The following is a 17,583-nucleotide window of genomic DNA, read 5'->3' as shown; positions in this document are numbered from 1 at the left end:
AAATACAGGTTTTGAAAAGCCATTACAGGGCAATTAGGTGGCAAGAGGTTGGGAATATTCCAGTGGTGGGAATCTGATATTGGTTCTCCTGGAAATGAAATCTGTTTGCAGAATTTCAGACTTGGTCCCAACAAAAGGGTAGGAGGGTGTGGATCAGTCAGAGAGCCAAAAATCAGAGTTTGGCACTGTCAGTGACTCCAAGAAGCCTATATTCACCTTAGCCTGACACTGGTCAGGCTGGGATGCTAATCCTACCCCCAGCTGGTTTTATTTACATCATAGAAGCATCTTCCCATGATTTTAAGGTGCAAGAATCCCCTACTGAAAGTTCTGATTTAGGGTGTAAATCCACAAGACCTTAAACTTGACTTTAGGTTACTTTTAGGTCCCCAAGCAAGATGCCACAACCCCCTGCAACAAGGCTCTTATCCATCAGGAAGGAGTTAAAATCCCAGCCCTCCTCTAAGCACAGACTGTCAGAGGAGGTGCCTGGTGACTGAAGTTAGCTGGGAAGTCCATGAAGAGCTGAATTCCCAGTCCAGGGGTGCATTTGGGATGCAGGTCTCCTGGTGATGGATGTCCCTGATGGATGAGTCTGTTCAGCCTATTGAAGGGGGGGAGATGGTCACCCTCCAGAAATCCCAACCTGTCATTATCCCCTGGACTTTGCTATTGAACTCTTTCCTAACATCTCATTAACACCCACCTTTCATTTAGGAGTTGGATCCTTATCTCAGCATTGCAGGTGATTAAATCAAACAATAGCAAAAGCTGTGGCCTTTCATTCTGGAGCTGACTCATCTGATGATGTAACACGCCCAAGCCTGGTGACAACCTCAGCATTGCCATGGTGACCAAGAGGCTTCCAAAGAGTTGTAGGCAATGATGTCAAAGCTGGGGAATCTCTTCAAAGACAGAAAGAACCTACAAAGACAAAGCCTTAGGGAAGAAACCACCGTGGTGGTGGTGGTGGTGGTGGTTTTGTACTGCTGCTGAGCAAGGAGGAGGGGTTTGCAGGCAGCTCTGTGCCAGATTAATCACAGCCCAGGAAAAAAGGGCATTTTTTTAATCCCTGCTATCAATCCTCAGGAAGATCAGTGCAGGTCCTGACACAAGGGCTTTGGATCAGGGGGTGATTAAATACCATCCTACAAAGCAGCATCCCGGGAGGATCTGCACCATGTGGGAGACTGGGATGGAAATGTTCCCCAGGGGATGCTGAGTGGGGAGGAAGAGTTGCAGCCCCACCTGGCTCCTGCTGTGTCTGCCTCCACCCCCAGCAGAGCTGTGGGGAGGATTGGTGAAGAATTTATGTCACTTTGGGTGTTTAAAAGTAACTGGTCACCTCTGATGGCTTCTACCATCAGCAGAGAGAAATGGGCATTCCCAGAGCAATTCATTTGCCCTGCTGTGGATACTGATTTGCAAACCAGGAGGAAACGTGTCCTGGAGGTGTTGGTGGCCTCTGAGCAAGCTGAGAAACCTCAGTGCTATGTCCAGAGCCACCCAATACACCTCACAATGAGAAGCAACACGAGGTGACCCAAAACACAATTCCTTGTTCAATCCAGAGTGTAGGAAGGAAGAATAAAGCTGTGATGAGGAGATGGATTTCGAAACAGCCTACGTGCTGAGGATCTTCCCACCCACAGCCTTGTGAGCAGTTCTGCCATATCAACAACCTGCTTGGCCCTACTTCCTCTCAGGGCTGGGATGATACAGGTGCTGGTTGCCCAACAGGGTCCTCTGAACCTCAGCTCTGGCCAGGAGGAACCACTCTGGGGACCAACACAACTCCTGGGGTTGAGATGTCCCCTGGATCTGCCTCCCCAGGGCTTCACCTCTCCATTCAGCTGATGGAAAACACACAGCAGCAAGAGGTGAAATCTAATTGTCCCATTTCTCCAAACTATTCCCACGTGCTTTTAAACCTGAGACCTCCAGAGACTGCTTCTAGGAGGTCTGTGAAATAAAACATACAAGCAACAGGTTGAAATTCAGAATGGGAAAGTCCACAACTACACTGAAAAAAATGCCCAAGGACCAAGTGACTGAAAAACCAACACGATCTGGCCAAGATTTCTGAATTCTCTGCACCAGAAACAAAAATCATCAGGAGGTGAAAGACTGGTGGAGGCTTTGTCCTTCACACAGCAAACATCTCAAGGAGGTTGGTGGGGTTTTTTTTCAGCTGTAGCAGGAGTTGCCATACTTCTCTTGCAGCCTCTCTAAAGCCTCTCCCAGGTAACCTTTCAGATCTCCAATTTCCTAACAACTCTCCCAACCAATTTTTGGAGCCAAATCACTGGAATCAGATCACACAGATTGCTGGAATGTAGTGGTGAAATAACCAAATTCCCTTATCAGGCTTTTCTTATTTTTTTTCTGCTTATAGGGCGAAGATTTCCATTTATTTAATTCCCTGCAGATATTTTTAATTTGTGCATTTCATTTAATGTTTTCCATGCCATGAAGATCTGGCTGGGGAAAAAAAAAAAGGCTGGAGGTGTCCAAAAATATCTATACAATTTCTTTCTTCTTTCCTCAATACTTTCCAATCAGAAGTGAAAAATATTAATGGGAAATGTCTCTGGAATTTTGGGACAAGCTGAAACAATATGGAGAGCTGACTGCCAACATATTTTCTCAGATGTGTTTACATTTTCCAAACCACAATGACAAGCTGTTAACAGCTCCTGGGGAAAAAATTAATTTTATATATATATATATTTATCAGCTGAATATTTCAATTTCTGCTCTGGAGCTTCACAAAATAACTCCTGTTATTTGAGCTGAAAGCCAGAGCCATGAGGGGAGGGCACAGGTGGAAGCACATGCTGGCCACTGGCCACGAGTCATCCCCACCAAACATGAAGGAGAAGGGGGAAACCACTTTTATTCTGGCATCTGCTTCAGTTATTCTGGCAACGTGATCCACCAGAGAATCACAGCACAAACTCTGGGCCCCAAATAGGGTTCAGTTTTCTTCTCTCTGCCCACGTGCTGCTCTGCAATGTGCTGGTGGCTCCCTGCGTGCACCTCCTCAGAATGATGGCAAGGTCAGAGGGAGGGTTTCCAATTTCCCAGCCCAGCTGTTTACCCAGCACTCAGGCTGAATTAGAACAACTGCTAGAGAGTGGCCAGAGTCAACAAGAGATCTGACAGCCACCCAGCTCCCAGGCAGGTTCTCCTGCCAACTTTTCAATAAAGAAGTTGGGCTTGGGCTCATGGCGTGACTTTCCTTCACTTCATGTTGGGCATTTATCGCCTGAGCTTAGATAATCCAGGGCACCTTGGATTATCTTGGACTTGAGGCTTGGAACGATGGGATATAGAGGGAGGTGTTCCTACCTGTGCAGGGAGCTTGGAAATAGATGACCTTTGAGGTCCCTTCCAACCCAAACCATTCTGTGATTCTATAATCTCAGTGATGGGCACAGCATTCCCACTGCTGGGGGAAGGTGTTTGTGATGCCTCATGGATCAGACAGATGCTTGGGTTGCCTGCCCCCTGCACTGAGCCAACAGGAGCTCCAGTCTCTATCCACCTGGATGTCAAGGCCCACAGAGGTTTGCATGGGCAGAGAGAGCCCAGAGTGTTTCCCAAACCTGCCATCTATGCATGGGCAAAGTCTTCCTGCAGTCCTGGCTAATGGACCCCAGCAGTGTAGGTTTGGGCTGAAGGCAAGGGTGGGCACAGTAGATGAAACCACCCATATCTGCAGGACATTCTCTGAGCCTGGATACATTGTGTGTCCACTCCCCATCCTTCCTTCAACACAGATGCTCATTCCAGAGCTGACCAGCTCCATGCAAGCCCCAATCTTGCCCTCCATGCCTGGACAAACTCAGCTCCCTCGGATACGTGCGAGAGCACACGCAGCCACCTGGGTCCCTGGCAGCCCTCACTGCTGCTGCCTTGGGATGCTGCTGAAAAATCTGGTCCTCTTGCATTCAGGCAAGCACAGTCATCACTGAAAGGGGTGACTAAGATGGCACTGGCACATGCCAACCTCATCCCACGTTGCCTTGTCTTGTTTGCAGCCGGGCCGTTAGCTGCCAAAGCCACCCAACCTCACCGTGCTGCAAGCATGGTGTGGCAGGACACCCCCAGCCAAGCCAGAAAAGGCAACCAGAGGGTTTCCAGAATTTGGACTACCAAAACCAAACTGCAAAGAGACCGCTTCCCACCCACATGTCCTCTGCCAGGAACCTCCCCAAATTGCTGCTATTGCAACAGCAGTAAACTATTTAATGGTTTATTAAATTGCTTTCCTATTTACGACTCAAATGTGCTCGACCTGGGTTACTTTCTGAGCAGCTCAGCTACACCAAAAAATTATGAAATGAAAAGAAAATAAAAAGAAATAAAAAAAAAAAAGATAAACACAGCAGCAACCAGAGGTGTTTGTTTTTTTTTTAAAGCTGTGCTGTGTTGCCTTTCATACGTGTTCTTCTCAGCTGGGAGGGGGTGGAAATTCATTCCCTGCCTTTGGCAAACTAACCTTGGAGAAACAAATAAACACAAAAAACACTGCTGGCAGGTGCCTCTTCTGTCTTGACTCGTCCTGCCCAGATCAGCTCAACAAAACAGAGATCATGGCAGCAAAGTAATTTCTGAGTCCCTCTTCCCACCCTAAAGCCTCATCCTCAGCTGTGAATGGGATCCAGCACTTCAGAAGGGAAATGGACCCAGGCTGGAAAATAAAATAACAATTTGTTTTGTTCTTCTTGATTTTTTTTAACTTTTTGCAAGGAGACTGTTATTTTGCAGGTGTGGATCCATCCCCAGAAGAAGTGATGCTGGGATGAAATGGTGCAGGGGATTGAGTGGCTTCATTGAGCTGCCCACACCAAAATCACAGCTTCAGTCATGTCCTACTGTTCCTGCTAGAAATCTCTTGCTAATTAGGAAGATTACTAAGAAAATCAGTCATCAGAGATAAGAAACAAATAAAAAGGTCAAATATCTCTTAAGCATACTGGAATCTTTTAGTGTCAAGGTGGGATGCTCACCTGGCTCATATCAGGGATGCAGGGACAGGTATCTTCCAAATAAATTTATATTAGTGAATAGGAGTCTTATTTTCCACTTGTGCAGAATAACCTGGCAGTGCCCATCTGCATTTTTAGGGGCAGAATAATGCAGTTTCCTTGAGCCAGTCACACAGTCCTTGCCTTCAAGCTCACAAGCAAGACACATGCACTGCAACCCATCCTTGCTTATCCCCCAGCAGAAGCAGCCAGAGCACCTTGGCTCTGTAGATACCAAAAGTGGGATCATAGAATGTCAAGTTGGAAGGGACCTCAAGGATCATCTGGTTCAACACACTTCTACTATGGTTTTTTATATGAGATGTCTCAGTGCCCCATCAAGCTGAGGCTTAAAACTTTCCAAAGTGAGGAAATCCCCCACTTCCCCAGGGAGACCATTCCAATGTCTGACTGCCCTCAGAGTGAATTTTCCTCTTGTGCTCAGACAGATCCTCCCCAGGAGCAACTTGTACCCCTTGCCCCTTGTCTTATCCATGTGACTACTTGTAAACAGGGAGTCTCCACCTTCTTTATGCCCCCCTTTATCAGGGAACATTATACAAAGGTCTCCCCTAAGCCTTCGCTTCTTCCCAAGCGAAGAGCTGAGCAAACTGGGTTTGTTCAGCCTCACATCCCTCCTTGGGGCTTGCAGCTACATCTGGGTGCAGGAAGCAAGACTCTTAATATTTTCTCCTAGTCCCTCTGGAGGAAACCCCCCCTTCCCAACCCAGCATCTTATCCTTCTTGTTTACCAGCCTCAGCTGTTCTCCAGCTTTCCTGGAAACAGCCGCCAAGCTCAGCGCTGGCCAGAGCTGCTTGTGCCCCTTTCGCATGTCCCTGGAGGAGACTGCAGCTGCCAGGAGGGACAGTGGCAGTGCTGGGTGACTGCAAGGTCAGGAAAGCAGAGCCTGGCAGCAGGGTTTGCTCCTGGCATGCGTGTGAAGGGGACGTGCACAGCCCGTGCTGCATCCTGGGTCCAGAACGTGCTCTGGCAACCCTTCCATCCCAGTTGGGAGACATCAAGAAAAGAAGAGATCCACAGGTAAACAAGTTGACTCTCCTTGCCCTGCAAAAGGCTCTTCAGGCCTCAGGTTGGATAAACAAGCTCCAGAGCTGACTGCCATGGCATCAAGGAGGGGAATAACTTGGCTGGAGGGTTGCAGCAGTCCCTGCCCAAATGTTGGCCCCCTCAGGATAAATCCTTACTCCTGGCAGATTCATCATCACCCAATTCCCCAGCCCCAAAGCAGCATCCTTTCTCCCCAAGCCATTTCAGAGGGAGACATTTGTCCATCTCAATCTCCCCACCCTGTCCTCAAATAACTTATTGCAGGGCTGAATAAAGCTTCCCTAAATTTCCCACCCAAATCTCTCCAGGTGGGGGTTTCAACATCCCACATGAGTTGATCTGGAAGCTCCACATCACACTACAGTAAGGTCTGGACCAGTGATGCTCACCAAAATCATAGAATCATTTTTGTTGGAAAAGGTCATAAAATACAACCTGTCCTAAGGTGGGGGACACATTGCAGGATGCTCTGGCATGGCCAGGTTTGATGCTGAGAGCATTAGATCTGCAGATAAGAGCAGCTTAAAGCCACAATCAGCCTGTCACTGCACCCTCCTGGACCTCAGTTTCCCCAGCCTTAAATGATAAAGCTGGAAATCCTCCAAGGAGGCCTGAGGGACTTTAGGAGAGGGGGGAATAAAAAATTCTCAGCAGCCAACTAGGAACAAGCAGCATGATGCCTCTGGAGAAAAATATAATAATAATAATGAAAAAAAACCAACCCAAAAGGAAAGCCTAATTCCAGGTGGGGAAATAAAAAATAATGAAAAACTCAAAGGAAATCCCAATTCCAGGGTTTTTTAGCAGGAGGGTAGTATAGAAAATGCAGGAGATTGGGTTTTCTGGACTAAAAAGGTCATGTCTTACTCTGGCCAGGGAAGGTCATGTCTCACTCCAGGCCCCACACTTTTGGGAAGAGGCTTAATCAGTAAAGAACAACACCAAGGAATTGTTTCCAGACAGGGATATATGGGAAAGAAGTGAATGAGAGTGGTTTCTCCTTCCCCAGGAAGTAGAAGCTGGGGTAAAAAAATGTAGGAAGAGCTTTCACTCTGAAAAACAATGCTATAAAGCAAATAATAACTAAACCCAAGGAGGTTTTAAGATAAATATAGAAAAAGTTGCCCAGGAAATAACTTTCCTTAATACCTCTTGGGAAGATGAGGGAACCACCAGGGAAGAACACAAGAGAAATTTGAAAATTACTTCTGTAGGTTTGACCTGGACTCCCAGACATATTTTTTTTTCAGCCTTAAAATATGGTTATGCAGAAATAAAAAAGGGGGTGCCCTGCAGAAACGTGGGTGCCTGTGTGTGCGTGTGTGCAGGCACGCAGCAGGCAACCAGGGATCGTGCTTTGCCAGCTCCTGGTTTTGAAATCCACCCACATCCCTCCATGAAAACCCCATGGTCATCTGATTTAAAGCCTTTGGAGTCATTTTATGCCGAGACAAATTTCCCCATCGCTGAGGGTGTGTTAGGGAAGGGTTCAGTGTGCCAGCCACCCTGCTTGCATGGGCTCCTGAGGTGGGGGGATGCGGAGTGGAGAGGTGGCCCCAGGGGGTGTGATCTGAGTGCTGAGGTGAAGCCCAAACCCACACTGAGTTTCCCACTGAGACCTTAGACTCTTCTTCATAAGCCAAGCCCAGCAAACTGGGCTTTCCCTACATAATGTGACCACCAAGCCCTCTCTTCAGTCCATGGCCTGGATAGACACCATGGGGGGTCATGCCAATGCCTGTTCACCATGGAAATACAGTCGAGGGAGAGTCCTTCTCTAATCCCAAAGAAGTGAGGCAAGACACCAAGAGGAAGGTTTTCCAGTGTCTGAAGTTGCTTGGTGGGTTGCTGGCCCTGGAAAGGCAGGTTACAGATTATTGGCCTGCTCCCATGTAGCAGATGCTATCAGCAGCCTCCTCTTTCCATGGTTTCAATTCCCAGACTCAGGAAGCCTAAGAGGCTCTAAGATCCCATCTCTTCCCTCTGGTTGGTTTCTGTTGGAGTGATTGGGGTGCAGCGTGTGTCCCCAACACATCCCCTGGTCCTTCCAGCTCCCCTATATCAGCACATATCCCTTGACAAGCCTCCTACCAAGTTTCAAGTTGGATGGGGGTCCCACCTCTGGCTGGTGGGAATGAAGAGCACCCCAGTTCTCCTGGCATGTCCTCCCCTACACCACCACCATGAAACGTGGTGGGCTTGGCTGTTTGGTTGTACACAACCACAGGAGCATTGCTTAGGCACCGTGGCTCCATAAACTCATTAAAAACTCCCCACCAGGAGCCATAAAATCTAAAGAAAGCATCATGTCCATGAGGCAGCAACGTGCTCAGCAAGTGATTTATTGGAGCTGCAGGGAGCAGGGAAGCCCCAGGGTGGGTGTGATGGGGAGAGGGGTGGAGACAGACAGAGAGACAGACAGACACTTGCTTCTGCCTGTCACTTAATCGTGTTTTGCTCAGGAGGTCAACGAGGAGAAAGGGGACCAAACAAAACCCAGCCCCAGAAGGAAAATACCCTGACAAGAAACAGCAGCCAGGGGGCAAAGCAGGACAAGAGGGAGTTTCCAGCCTTCCAGGAAAGGTGTTCACTGAAAACAAGAAGATGATTTGACTCGGGCACGAGTGTGTGAGTCAGGAGAGCCGGGGCCAGCTCCACGGCACGTTTCCTCCTTGCCCTTTGAGGAGCCACCCACGATGTCGCTGTCACCAGCACAGCCGCTACGGAGAGCTGCGGGACCTCCCCCCACGCAGCTCCCGGGATTTCTGCTCGGCTTCTCCCCACACGATGCTTCGCTCATCAGCGTTCCCGTACCTCCCCCACCCGGCGCCTTTAACGGGAAGCGATGGGTAAAAGAAAAGATTTTTAAAAAATTAAATAAAGAAAGAATAAAAAAATGCTTTCCAGGACTGCCAAGAAAGCGTGACAGGGTGAGGTGACAACAGCGTGTGGGACAAGGAAGCAAGAAGAAGCCCAAAGGGACAAAATGGTCCCTTTTAATCGGAAAGAAAAAAAGAAAAAAAGAAAAAAAAAAAAAAAAAAAAAAAAAGGAAAAGAAAAAGGAAAGAAAAAAAAAGGGGTGGGGGGAAAGAGAAAAAAAGGAAAGAAAGAAAACTAAGAAAAAAAAAGTAAAAGAAAAAAGGAAAAAGGAAAAAAAAGAAAAGAAGAAAAGAAAAGAAAGGAAAGGAAAGAAAGAAAAGAAAAAAGGAAAAAAAGAAAAAAGAAAAGAAGGGGGAAAGGGAAAAAAGAAAACAAGGAAAGAAAATAAAAGAAAAAAGAAAAAGAAAAAAGGGGGGGAAAGAAAAAAGGAAAGAAAGAAGAATAAGAAAAAGGAAAAAAGAAAAAGGAAGAAGAGAAAATAAGAAAAGAAAAAGAAAATAAAGAAAAGAAAAAAAGAAAAGAAGGGGAAAAAGGGAAAAAGAAAACAAGAAAATAAAAGAAAAAAAAAAAGGAAATAAAAAAGAAAGAAAAAACCAAAACAAAACAAAAAAAAAACCAAACCAAAACAAAAACCAAACCAAAACCCCAAACTGATGGACCTGATGGGCTGGGGGATTTACCCGACAGGGAATGGGGAGCGCTGCAGAATTCCCAGCACTGGGATGTGGCACTGTCCTGTCCTTTCCCTTCATGGTCACCCAGAAAAGGCACCTCTGACAAGAACTTCCCTGAGCTCAAGCGAGCAGAAAAGGAGAATCAGAAGATGTCCCAACCTCCGGAGGCTTCAGAAGGAGCAGAACTGCGATAGCTGCCAGGCTCCTCCCAGCACGGGGCTGGAAATTGCTGAGCTTGGAGGTGGCAGAAATCCCCCCCAAAAAAACGTCATCCCCACCAGGACATTTCTCCTGCCCAAACACCTTTTTTCCTGCTGCATAACTCCTTCGGATAGGAGCTGATCACCAGCAGAGAGGAGCCATAGGAAGGTTGACACCAGCAGAGGTTTCGTGCAGCCCCACCGGGTGCTCTCCTCCACCCAGTATCGTGGGATGCTGCAAAACCCTGTGCTGAGAAACCCCCCGTGGTGGCTGGGGCATGGTGGTTGAGAGACATCCAGAATATCTGCAGTGGGGTCCATAGATGTGACACAGAGTGAGGGCTCTTTGCAGAGCAGCTCTGTGCCCTGTAAGCACCCTGAGGGCTGGATTTGGGGCTCACTGTGAGAAGGTCCCCGAGATCTCCAAACAGCTTGGTTGATGGTGAAGGAATTGGTCATAGAATTATAGAATTGGCTGGGTTGGAAGGGACCAGAAGGTCCTCCCATCCAACAGCTCCAAGCCAGCCTCCACCTTTATAAATACCCATAAATATACATTATATATATAAAGTACACATGTAACATCCATATCTATGAATTTTTTGAATATAGACATCCAATACAGGCTGGGGGATGGAGAGATTGAAAACAGCCCTAAGGAAATGAACTCAGGGGAACTGGTGGATGAAAAGCTGGACCTGGGCTGGAAATGTGTACTCACAGCCCAGAAAGCCAACCATGTCCTGGGCTGCATCACCACAAGCAGCATGGCCAGCAGCTCAAGGGAGATGGTTCTGCCCATCTCCTCAGCTCTAGGGAGACCCCACCTGCAGGGCTGGGTCCAGCTCTGGGGTCCTCAGCACAGGAAAGACATGGAGCTGCTGGAGGGGGTCCAGAGGAGGCCACAAAAATGATGGGAGGGCTGGAGCATCTCTGCTATGAGAACAGGCTGAGAGTTGAGGTTGTTCAGCCTGGAAAAGGCTCTGGGGAGACCTTATTGTGGCCTTTCAGTACTTAAAGGGGGGGCTATCAGAAAGATAGGGACAGACTGTCTATCAGGGCCTGTAGTGATATGACATAGGGAGATGGTTTTAAACTCAAAGAGGAGAGACTTAGGCTAGATATAAGGAAGAAAATTTTAAGATGAAAGTGGTGAGACACTGGCCCAGGTTGTGCAGAGAGGTGGTAACACCCCCATTCATGGAAACATTCAATGTCAGGTTGGATGGGGCTCTGAGCAGCCTGATCTAACTGAAGATATCCCAGCTCACTGCAGAGGGACTGGACTAGAGGATCTTGAAAGGCCCCTTCCAACCCAAACCATTCTATAATTCTATGGTGCCATGGAAGTTTTGTTGTTGTTTTTTTTTTTTTTTTTCACTTTGCACCACAGATCTGTCATGCCTTGGCCAGCTCTAGTGGCTGCACCCAGCCCTGGGGACCCAGGCACTCCCAGCATCATCTCTTACACCTCTGTCTTATCTCTAGCACCTTCCCAGCCAGCAACACCACCAGGATTTCATTTGTCCTTTGACAAACAATGAATGTTCTGTTCCCTGGCAATATCCTGACAGCTTATCCCCCCCAGCTCCCAGGCTGCCTCCTCTCAGCTGCAGTAATTAAATTACATTTTTCAGATGGGGTGAGGGCCATTCTAGGTGAAATCTGCCAACAGATCCTGCCAGCAGAGCTGTAGCCATGGCTGGGGCTTCACCAGGGTACTGGCATCTCTTGGAGATCAGGCCTTGCTCCAGCACTCCCAGCTGATACACCAGTGCTGTAAGAAATTAATTCCTGCCCTAAGCCCATCCCTTCCAGCTGTCATCAAGGATCCCTGCTAGAAATACCTTTCTTAAACACCCATAAGTGCCAAATGCCTTGAGGTTGGCTGAATGGCAGATGTGGCACAGACATGAAGTGCAGATCCTGAGGCAATGCCACTGCCTAGGATGCCCAGAGAGAAAGGAGGCAGAAAGGAACCAAGGAGACAAGGATTTAGCATAGACTTGTTGGGAAGACCTAGGAATCTGCAAGTTGGCAGAGGTAGGGGTGGAGTTTGCATTTTACTCCTCAGGATACTCCATTTCTACATGCAGAGCTGTGTAGAGGTAGCTCAGGGCCTCCAAAATGCACATCCCTGTGCCTCAAGCTACCTGGAATTTACAGAGCAGCAGCCTTGAGGCACAGCCTCCTCTTTGCAACCAAAAGACAGCTCCCAACAAACTCCCAAAGGAAAGGTTCAGCCTCCTTGCTGGGCAGGCTGGAGCCCTTGTTCTCCTCTGGGAGGACTGAGCATACATCCTTACACCAACTGTGCCAAGGCCACCACCTTCAGCAAGGATTTTTAGAAACTGAGTTGAACTAAAGGGGAAATATCCCCATGCCTGACTCTCCTGCAAACTAAGGGTATGCCCAGCTCCTTCAGTGCAGCTTTTGAAGGGCAGCCAGGAGGCCAGGCTCTCCACAACCCTCCTGCATGGTGGCTTTTAGATGTGCCCATGAGAAGCCCAGGAAGCCCAGCTGCATCCACTGAGTAATCCTCAAGGCACAGCTGGTGACATGTGGCCCCATCTACTCAATGGGATGCTCTCAGCTGGGGCCACTCTGGTTACAGAGAACCTCTACAAGAATTAACCTGTCTCAGCTCCCACAGTCTGTGATAGTCTAGGCAAGTCTTACAGTCCCCATCTGCAGGAAGAAGGGGTCCCTGGGGGTCTACATCATGAGCTGAGCCCCAAACGATGAACAAAACTGCTCTATCTTGGTCTCTGTGCCACCTTGGACCTTCCCAAGGTGGAGCTGCAAAGACTCACTGGCAGCTGCTCCAACATTTCAAGGTTGACCTCTAGAGGAAGTTTGTTCATGGCTGGCTGCAGAAATGAACTGCCCATGGTAAAGATGAGGACTTGCAGGTTATCTGTGCCCCAGGAGCCCATCAGTGATGTCCAGCACGACCTAGTGCTCCAATAAATAGTTCCTCCCCTCTAGCCTTCCAACAAGTCAGGTGTGCTGGGTAGGACTGGGAGGAAATGCATCCTCATCACTGCAAACCCATCACGTGTCCCCAAGTGCTGGAGCCCTGCCCATGATTTTTATCCCTGGGATTCCTGCTGAAGCTGCAGTAGGACCATGCCAGCTGCCCTCCACCACGAGAAACCCCCCCTGGTTCTTCCAGCTCACTCTGGAGGGCTCAGCACTTTTTAAAGCCTGACTACTGTGCTTTCCTTAACCCCCCCTCCCTGTATCTCTCCTTCTGCTCTAAAAGAATCCCATTATCACCTAAAATTAAATCAATCTGTGAAGTCTGCAGCGCTGTCGAGCTGGGGAGGGTGTGAACCACACCAACGCTTCGCTGTGCCTTAAAAAGCAGCAGAAATCTCCGCACCGGAGGTGCAGGGGCTCCGCGAATATCACTGCGGGCAAACTGCCGCACAGCCGAAAAAAAAAAAAAAACATCCAAACATCCTCCCCCTAGAGCAAGGAGAGGTGAGAACAACAAATCCAGCCCTCTCTTCCCAAGGCTGCCATTCCCTCCCTTCTGCCCTTTCGTGCCTCAGGGTGTAAAGCACTGCCAGCCCCTGGCATGGGCCAGAGGACACCGATCAACTCCTGCAAAGCCCCCGGGTGAAATGCTGAGCAGCACATTTCTCCTCGTGTCCTTGGACATCCTGACTTAACTCTGCCTCCCCCAGAGATTTTCTGTCTCCCGGAGAAGAATTTTTTGCCCTCTGTTTCTCCTCCTAGGACCAGGAGCCACCACGGGCAGGATGCTCTGTGCCCTGCCATGCCCACGCTATCATCCACCACTGGGACACGGAGGTGTCAGGGTGATGGTGACATTAAGGGCTTCTGCTCTGCAGCAGCTCCGTGAGGGTGGAAAACTCCTCAATCCACCCGTGGGGCAGCAGAGGAGGAGCTATCAGGACTTTAGGTCTCCTGGTCCAGGTCTTTCTTGCCTCCTTTAGGTCTCCTGGTCCAGGTCCTTCTTGCCTCCACACCACCAAGGGTGTGGCAAGGGGGGGGGGGGGGATTTCTGCCAGCTGCTGGGATCGAGTTTGTGGGAAAAGAGATGGTTTTGGGGGGAAGGGGGGAGGGACAGATTGGAGAACACCACGGGATGAAAGATGCCCAGGTGGGCTGCCCCCTTCTGAAAAGGACTTTACTCCCTGGCCTCTCCTCCCAGCTTCCCAAAGTCACAGTTCCTCCAACCGAGCACCTCCCAAGGACCACCACAAATGCACCGATGTTGCCAGTTCTCAGCCTGCATCCCCCCCAAAACAAATCCACCCTGTTTCCCTGTCCTCAGCCCCTGCACCACCCAGAGTGGCTCCTTCCTCCGGAGCAAGGAGAGACAACAAACCCCAGAGTCAGTGCAAGGCAGAAGGGAAGAGAGTTGCCCTTTACAGGCTTCATTTCGACACCTTCCCAACCCCCCTCCAACTCCAGCATCACCAGGTGCCCCCTGTTCTTCCCTTCCAAAAACAAAACCCAACCCAGCGGTGCCACAAAGCCGGGCAGAGCCCGGGGCTCTCATTTCCCACCCTGCAAGCAGGCACCAGACGGGGCACGGACCCCAGCCCCGGTCCCCCAGGTCCCCCCCGAGTCCGGGGAAGCACCCTGGGGTGCTGCCCTTCCCTCCCCCCCATCCAGCCCCTACCTTTGCGGAACGGCATGGGGCGGGCGGAGACAGGGATGCGCTGGGACGCCTGGGTTCCCCCGTGGCGGGTGCCTTGCTCTCAGATAGATCTATATATATATAGATTTATATGTATTTATATGTCGTCCTTATGTCTATTTTTCTTCCTTCCTCCTTCTTCTTTTAGAAGGAAACGGACATATTTGGGCAAAGCCCGGCAGAAACCAGCGTCATTTGGAGGCAGGCACTGCAGAAAGAAGGAAGTTCTTGCAATTTAACCCTTCGCTTCCCAGAGACTGCGAGAGAGGTGACAGGGACAGGACAAGGAGCCGATGGCCTTAGAAGGGGATGGAAGGCACTGGGAGCTGGGTTTTTTTTTGTGTGTGTGGGGTTGTTTTGGTTTTGTTGTTGTTGTTGTGTTGTTGTTGGGTTTTGTTTGCTTTTTTTGGGGGGGGGGGTTAATTTTTGTTTGGTTTGTTTGGTTTTGGTTTTTTGTTTTGGTTTGTTTTGAGGGGTTTTTTTGTTGTTTTTTGGTGTTTTTTTCTCGTTTTGTTTTGTTTTTCCCTTGTAGGACCAGGTGCAGGACCGGGTGTAATGGATGTAGGTGGAATACTGAAGTTTTGGCCACCTGCATCACCTCCACCAATCTTCTGAGCTCAGCAGAACCCTGATCCCATCTTCTCTGTGGTGGCACTGGGTCAGGCTGGGAAAACCCAACTGCTTCCAGCAGCAGGGAGCCAGAAACTCAGATTCCCCCTGCTTAGCATCTCCTGTCCATCCTCACACAGACTGAACCATCCAAGGCCAACACAACAGGAGGATCATAACCTGCTGTGCTACCTTCCATGCTGAGGATCCCTCTCCTGGGATCACACCAGGGACAGCCAGCACGGGGTTTTGGAGCTCAATCAGATCTGTGGGGTTTAATTTCAACTATTCATCCCGCAGCTCAGGTTTCAGTAGGAGGTGAAGCTGGAGCATTGCCACCTGGGAGAGTTGTTTATTTTTACTGTGGTTCCTTTAGTGCCCTCCCTGGAGGCAGAAAGTGGCATTGGCCTGGAGATAGATCAAGAGAAACTCCTTAAGCTACAGGCAGAACTGGACCCCATCCTTCCCCCGCAGTGGTTAACAGTGATACCCTGAGCTCTCTGCTGTGTCTTTGCTCCTTGCAGGACTCTTCTTCCTTCCTAGAGTCACCAAAAGCTTTCACAAGATGCTGGGCTGGTGGATGTGGTGGGATGAAGCCTCCCTGACTCTCTGCTACAGACTCCAGCATCATCCAGAGCATCATAATCATCAAGGTGAGGGACAAAGGCACAGAAAATTCAATGGAATGGGCTGCTGGGCTTCCTTCCCATGACTGGAACCAGTTGTAGCAGCTGCTTTCTAGCCTGTCCCCTGAGGACGTGGCAGGACGTGCTGGGGCTGGGTCTCTATCGAGCAAAATTGAGGGTAGAATTAATTTACTGGGGAAAAACCATCCAGAAATGGAAATTCCTCAGAAATTAGCAACCCAAAAGGGTCACAGGTTGGGAAAATTCAAGGCAGCTGGGCTAGACATCCATGTGCTGCTGCCAGACAGAGCCCAGGAGGTAAAGCAGAGTCCTTCTTTGCTCCATGTGTCCTGACACCCACGTGCAGGACACCCCAGCCATGCCCCAGGCCAGGGTGGCACAAGAGCAACCTCCCTCTCATTGCATTTTCCAGCATTTTACCTTTCTTCCAGCATCAGCAAACCCTGATGCTACTTCTTGAGTCCTTCAGGTTCCTTCCACCCCTTGCAGGAGGGTGCTGAGCCCTGCCAGGTGCACAGGTTCCTACACCTCATGGTCCTGGCTTCTTGCAGTTGTCAAGCACAGCTCAGAGCTGAGAATCAGGGAGTAACTAAAGGGAGAGGGAGGAGAGCCCAGTGCTGCCCCAGCTTGCTCAGGGAGCCCAAATGAGCAGAGCTGCTCCCAAGTGCCAGCATCTCCCCAGGATGGTCCCTGTGCTGGATCCAGGCAGGCAGGAGCAGGCACAGGGCTGACTCTTCCTGCCAGGGTTGGCAGCTTGACCTAGCACTGGCTGTCCAAGCATCCCCAGAGTACTGGTGAGGACATGCTGGCATCTTCCTGATAATCTTACTTTTTACCTCCCACTCACTGGCCTTGTTCCTTGTCTCCAGCCCAGAAGTTCTGCTGATCCAGCCCCAGCAGGAACAGGAGCCCAGCTCTCACCCAGAGCTCTGCTCTAGGAAACAAGTGCTGCTCCTTGAAGTGATGAGCCTCCAAATCTTTAAAAAGAAAAAAAAAACACAGAAAGTTGGTTTTTTTTTCAGTTTTATTGCCTGGGATAAATAAGAGTCAGTAGTTCATATCTGGAAGAATATTTCCAGCATGTGGGCTTGGCAAAAGAAACACAGGGTGATGTACTCAGGCTTAGACCCAACTTGAGAGCCATATCCATCAAAATTCACATTTGGATGTCCAGGCTCAGATTTATTGTCCCTAACATCCTGCTCAGTGCCTGCATAGCTTGGAAGGTGCCTAACTCCTTGTTTATTTGTTTGTTTATTTGCATTTCTTTCCTGGACACCAGTAGTTCAGCTCCCAAACCTTCCCAGTAAGCTCCTATTAGAACATTGTAGGTGTGATCAGATCCTTTATTAGAGGCTGATGGTTGATGTCCCCATCATGGTGTTTCCATCACCTGCTCAGGAAGGCAGAGAAGGCTTTGCCACCTTCCTGGCTGAAATAGTGCCAAGGCTTAAATCACCTCTGGGCAAGCACCCAGCCCTTGGGGCAACCAAGAGGACAGAGGGCTTCTCCAAGCAGCTCTGGGTATTTCAAAGCACCCACTTCTTCCCTGCATCTCACAGGCCACCTGCCTGGGACCCAGCTGCTCTTCAAGGTAAGAGGCTCACAAGCTAAATCCTTGTGGTCCTCAGAAAATAAAAGTGAATAAACCATCTAGCTGATAACTGAGGTTTGCTCCAGTCACTCTGTGCATGGGGCTGGAAAGATCTCAGATGGGACCATGCTTGGTCTCTACATGTCTGCTCTTTGTTTTCTCCATGAGCAATTTCTAGAAAGCAGCTGCCAAGCTCCAGCCA

General features: G+C 49.3%; 1 protein-coding gene across 2 annotated transcripts in view; it reads right to left on the bottom strand.

Moving 5' to 3' along the window:
* Positions 1 to 14,576, bottom strand: part of PFKFB3 (6-phosphofructo-2-kinase/fructose-2,6-biphosphatase 3) — a 42,852-nt gene extending 28,276 nt beyond the window's left edge. The window contains exon 1 of one of the 2 annotated variants that reach the window (XM_030444255.1): positions 14,514 to 14,576. In XM_030444255.1, the coding sequence (XP_030300115.1) occupies positions 14,514 to 14,529 (16 nt within the window). In that variant the 5' untranslated portion in view covers positions 14,530 to 14,576. The remainder of the gene's footprint in view (positions 1 to 14,513) is intronic. The other variant, XM_030444229.1, reaches the window with a different exon arrangement.
* Positions 14,577 to 17,583: the final 3,007 nt, after the last annotated feature.

Source organism: Calypte anna, chromosome 1 (assembly GCF_003957555.1).
Source record: "Calypte anna isolate BGI_N300 chromosome 1, bCalAnn1_v1.p, whole genome shotgun sequence".
Classification (NCBI taxonomy): Eukaryota; Metazoa; Chordata; class Aves; order Apodiformes; family Trochilidae; genus Calypte; species Calypte anna.
The sequence above is the reverse complement of the archived record's forward strand: the minus strand, read 5'-3'. Positions and strand labels throughout refer to the sequence as shown.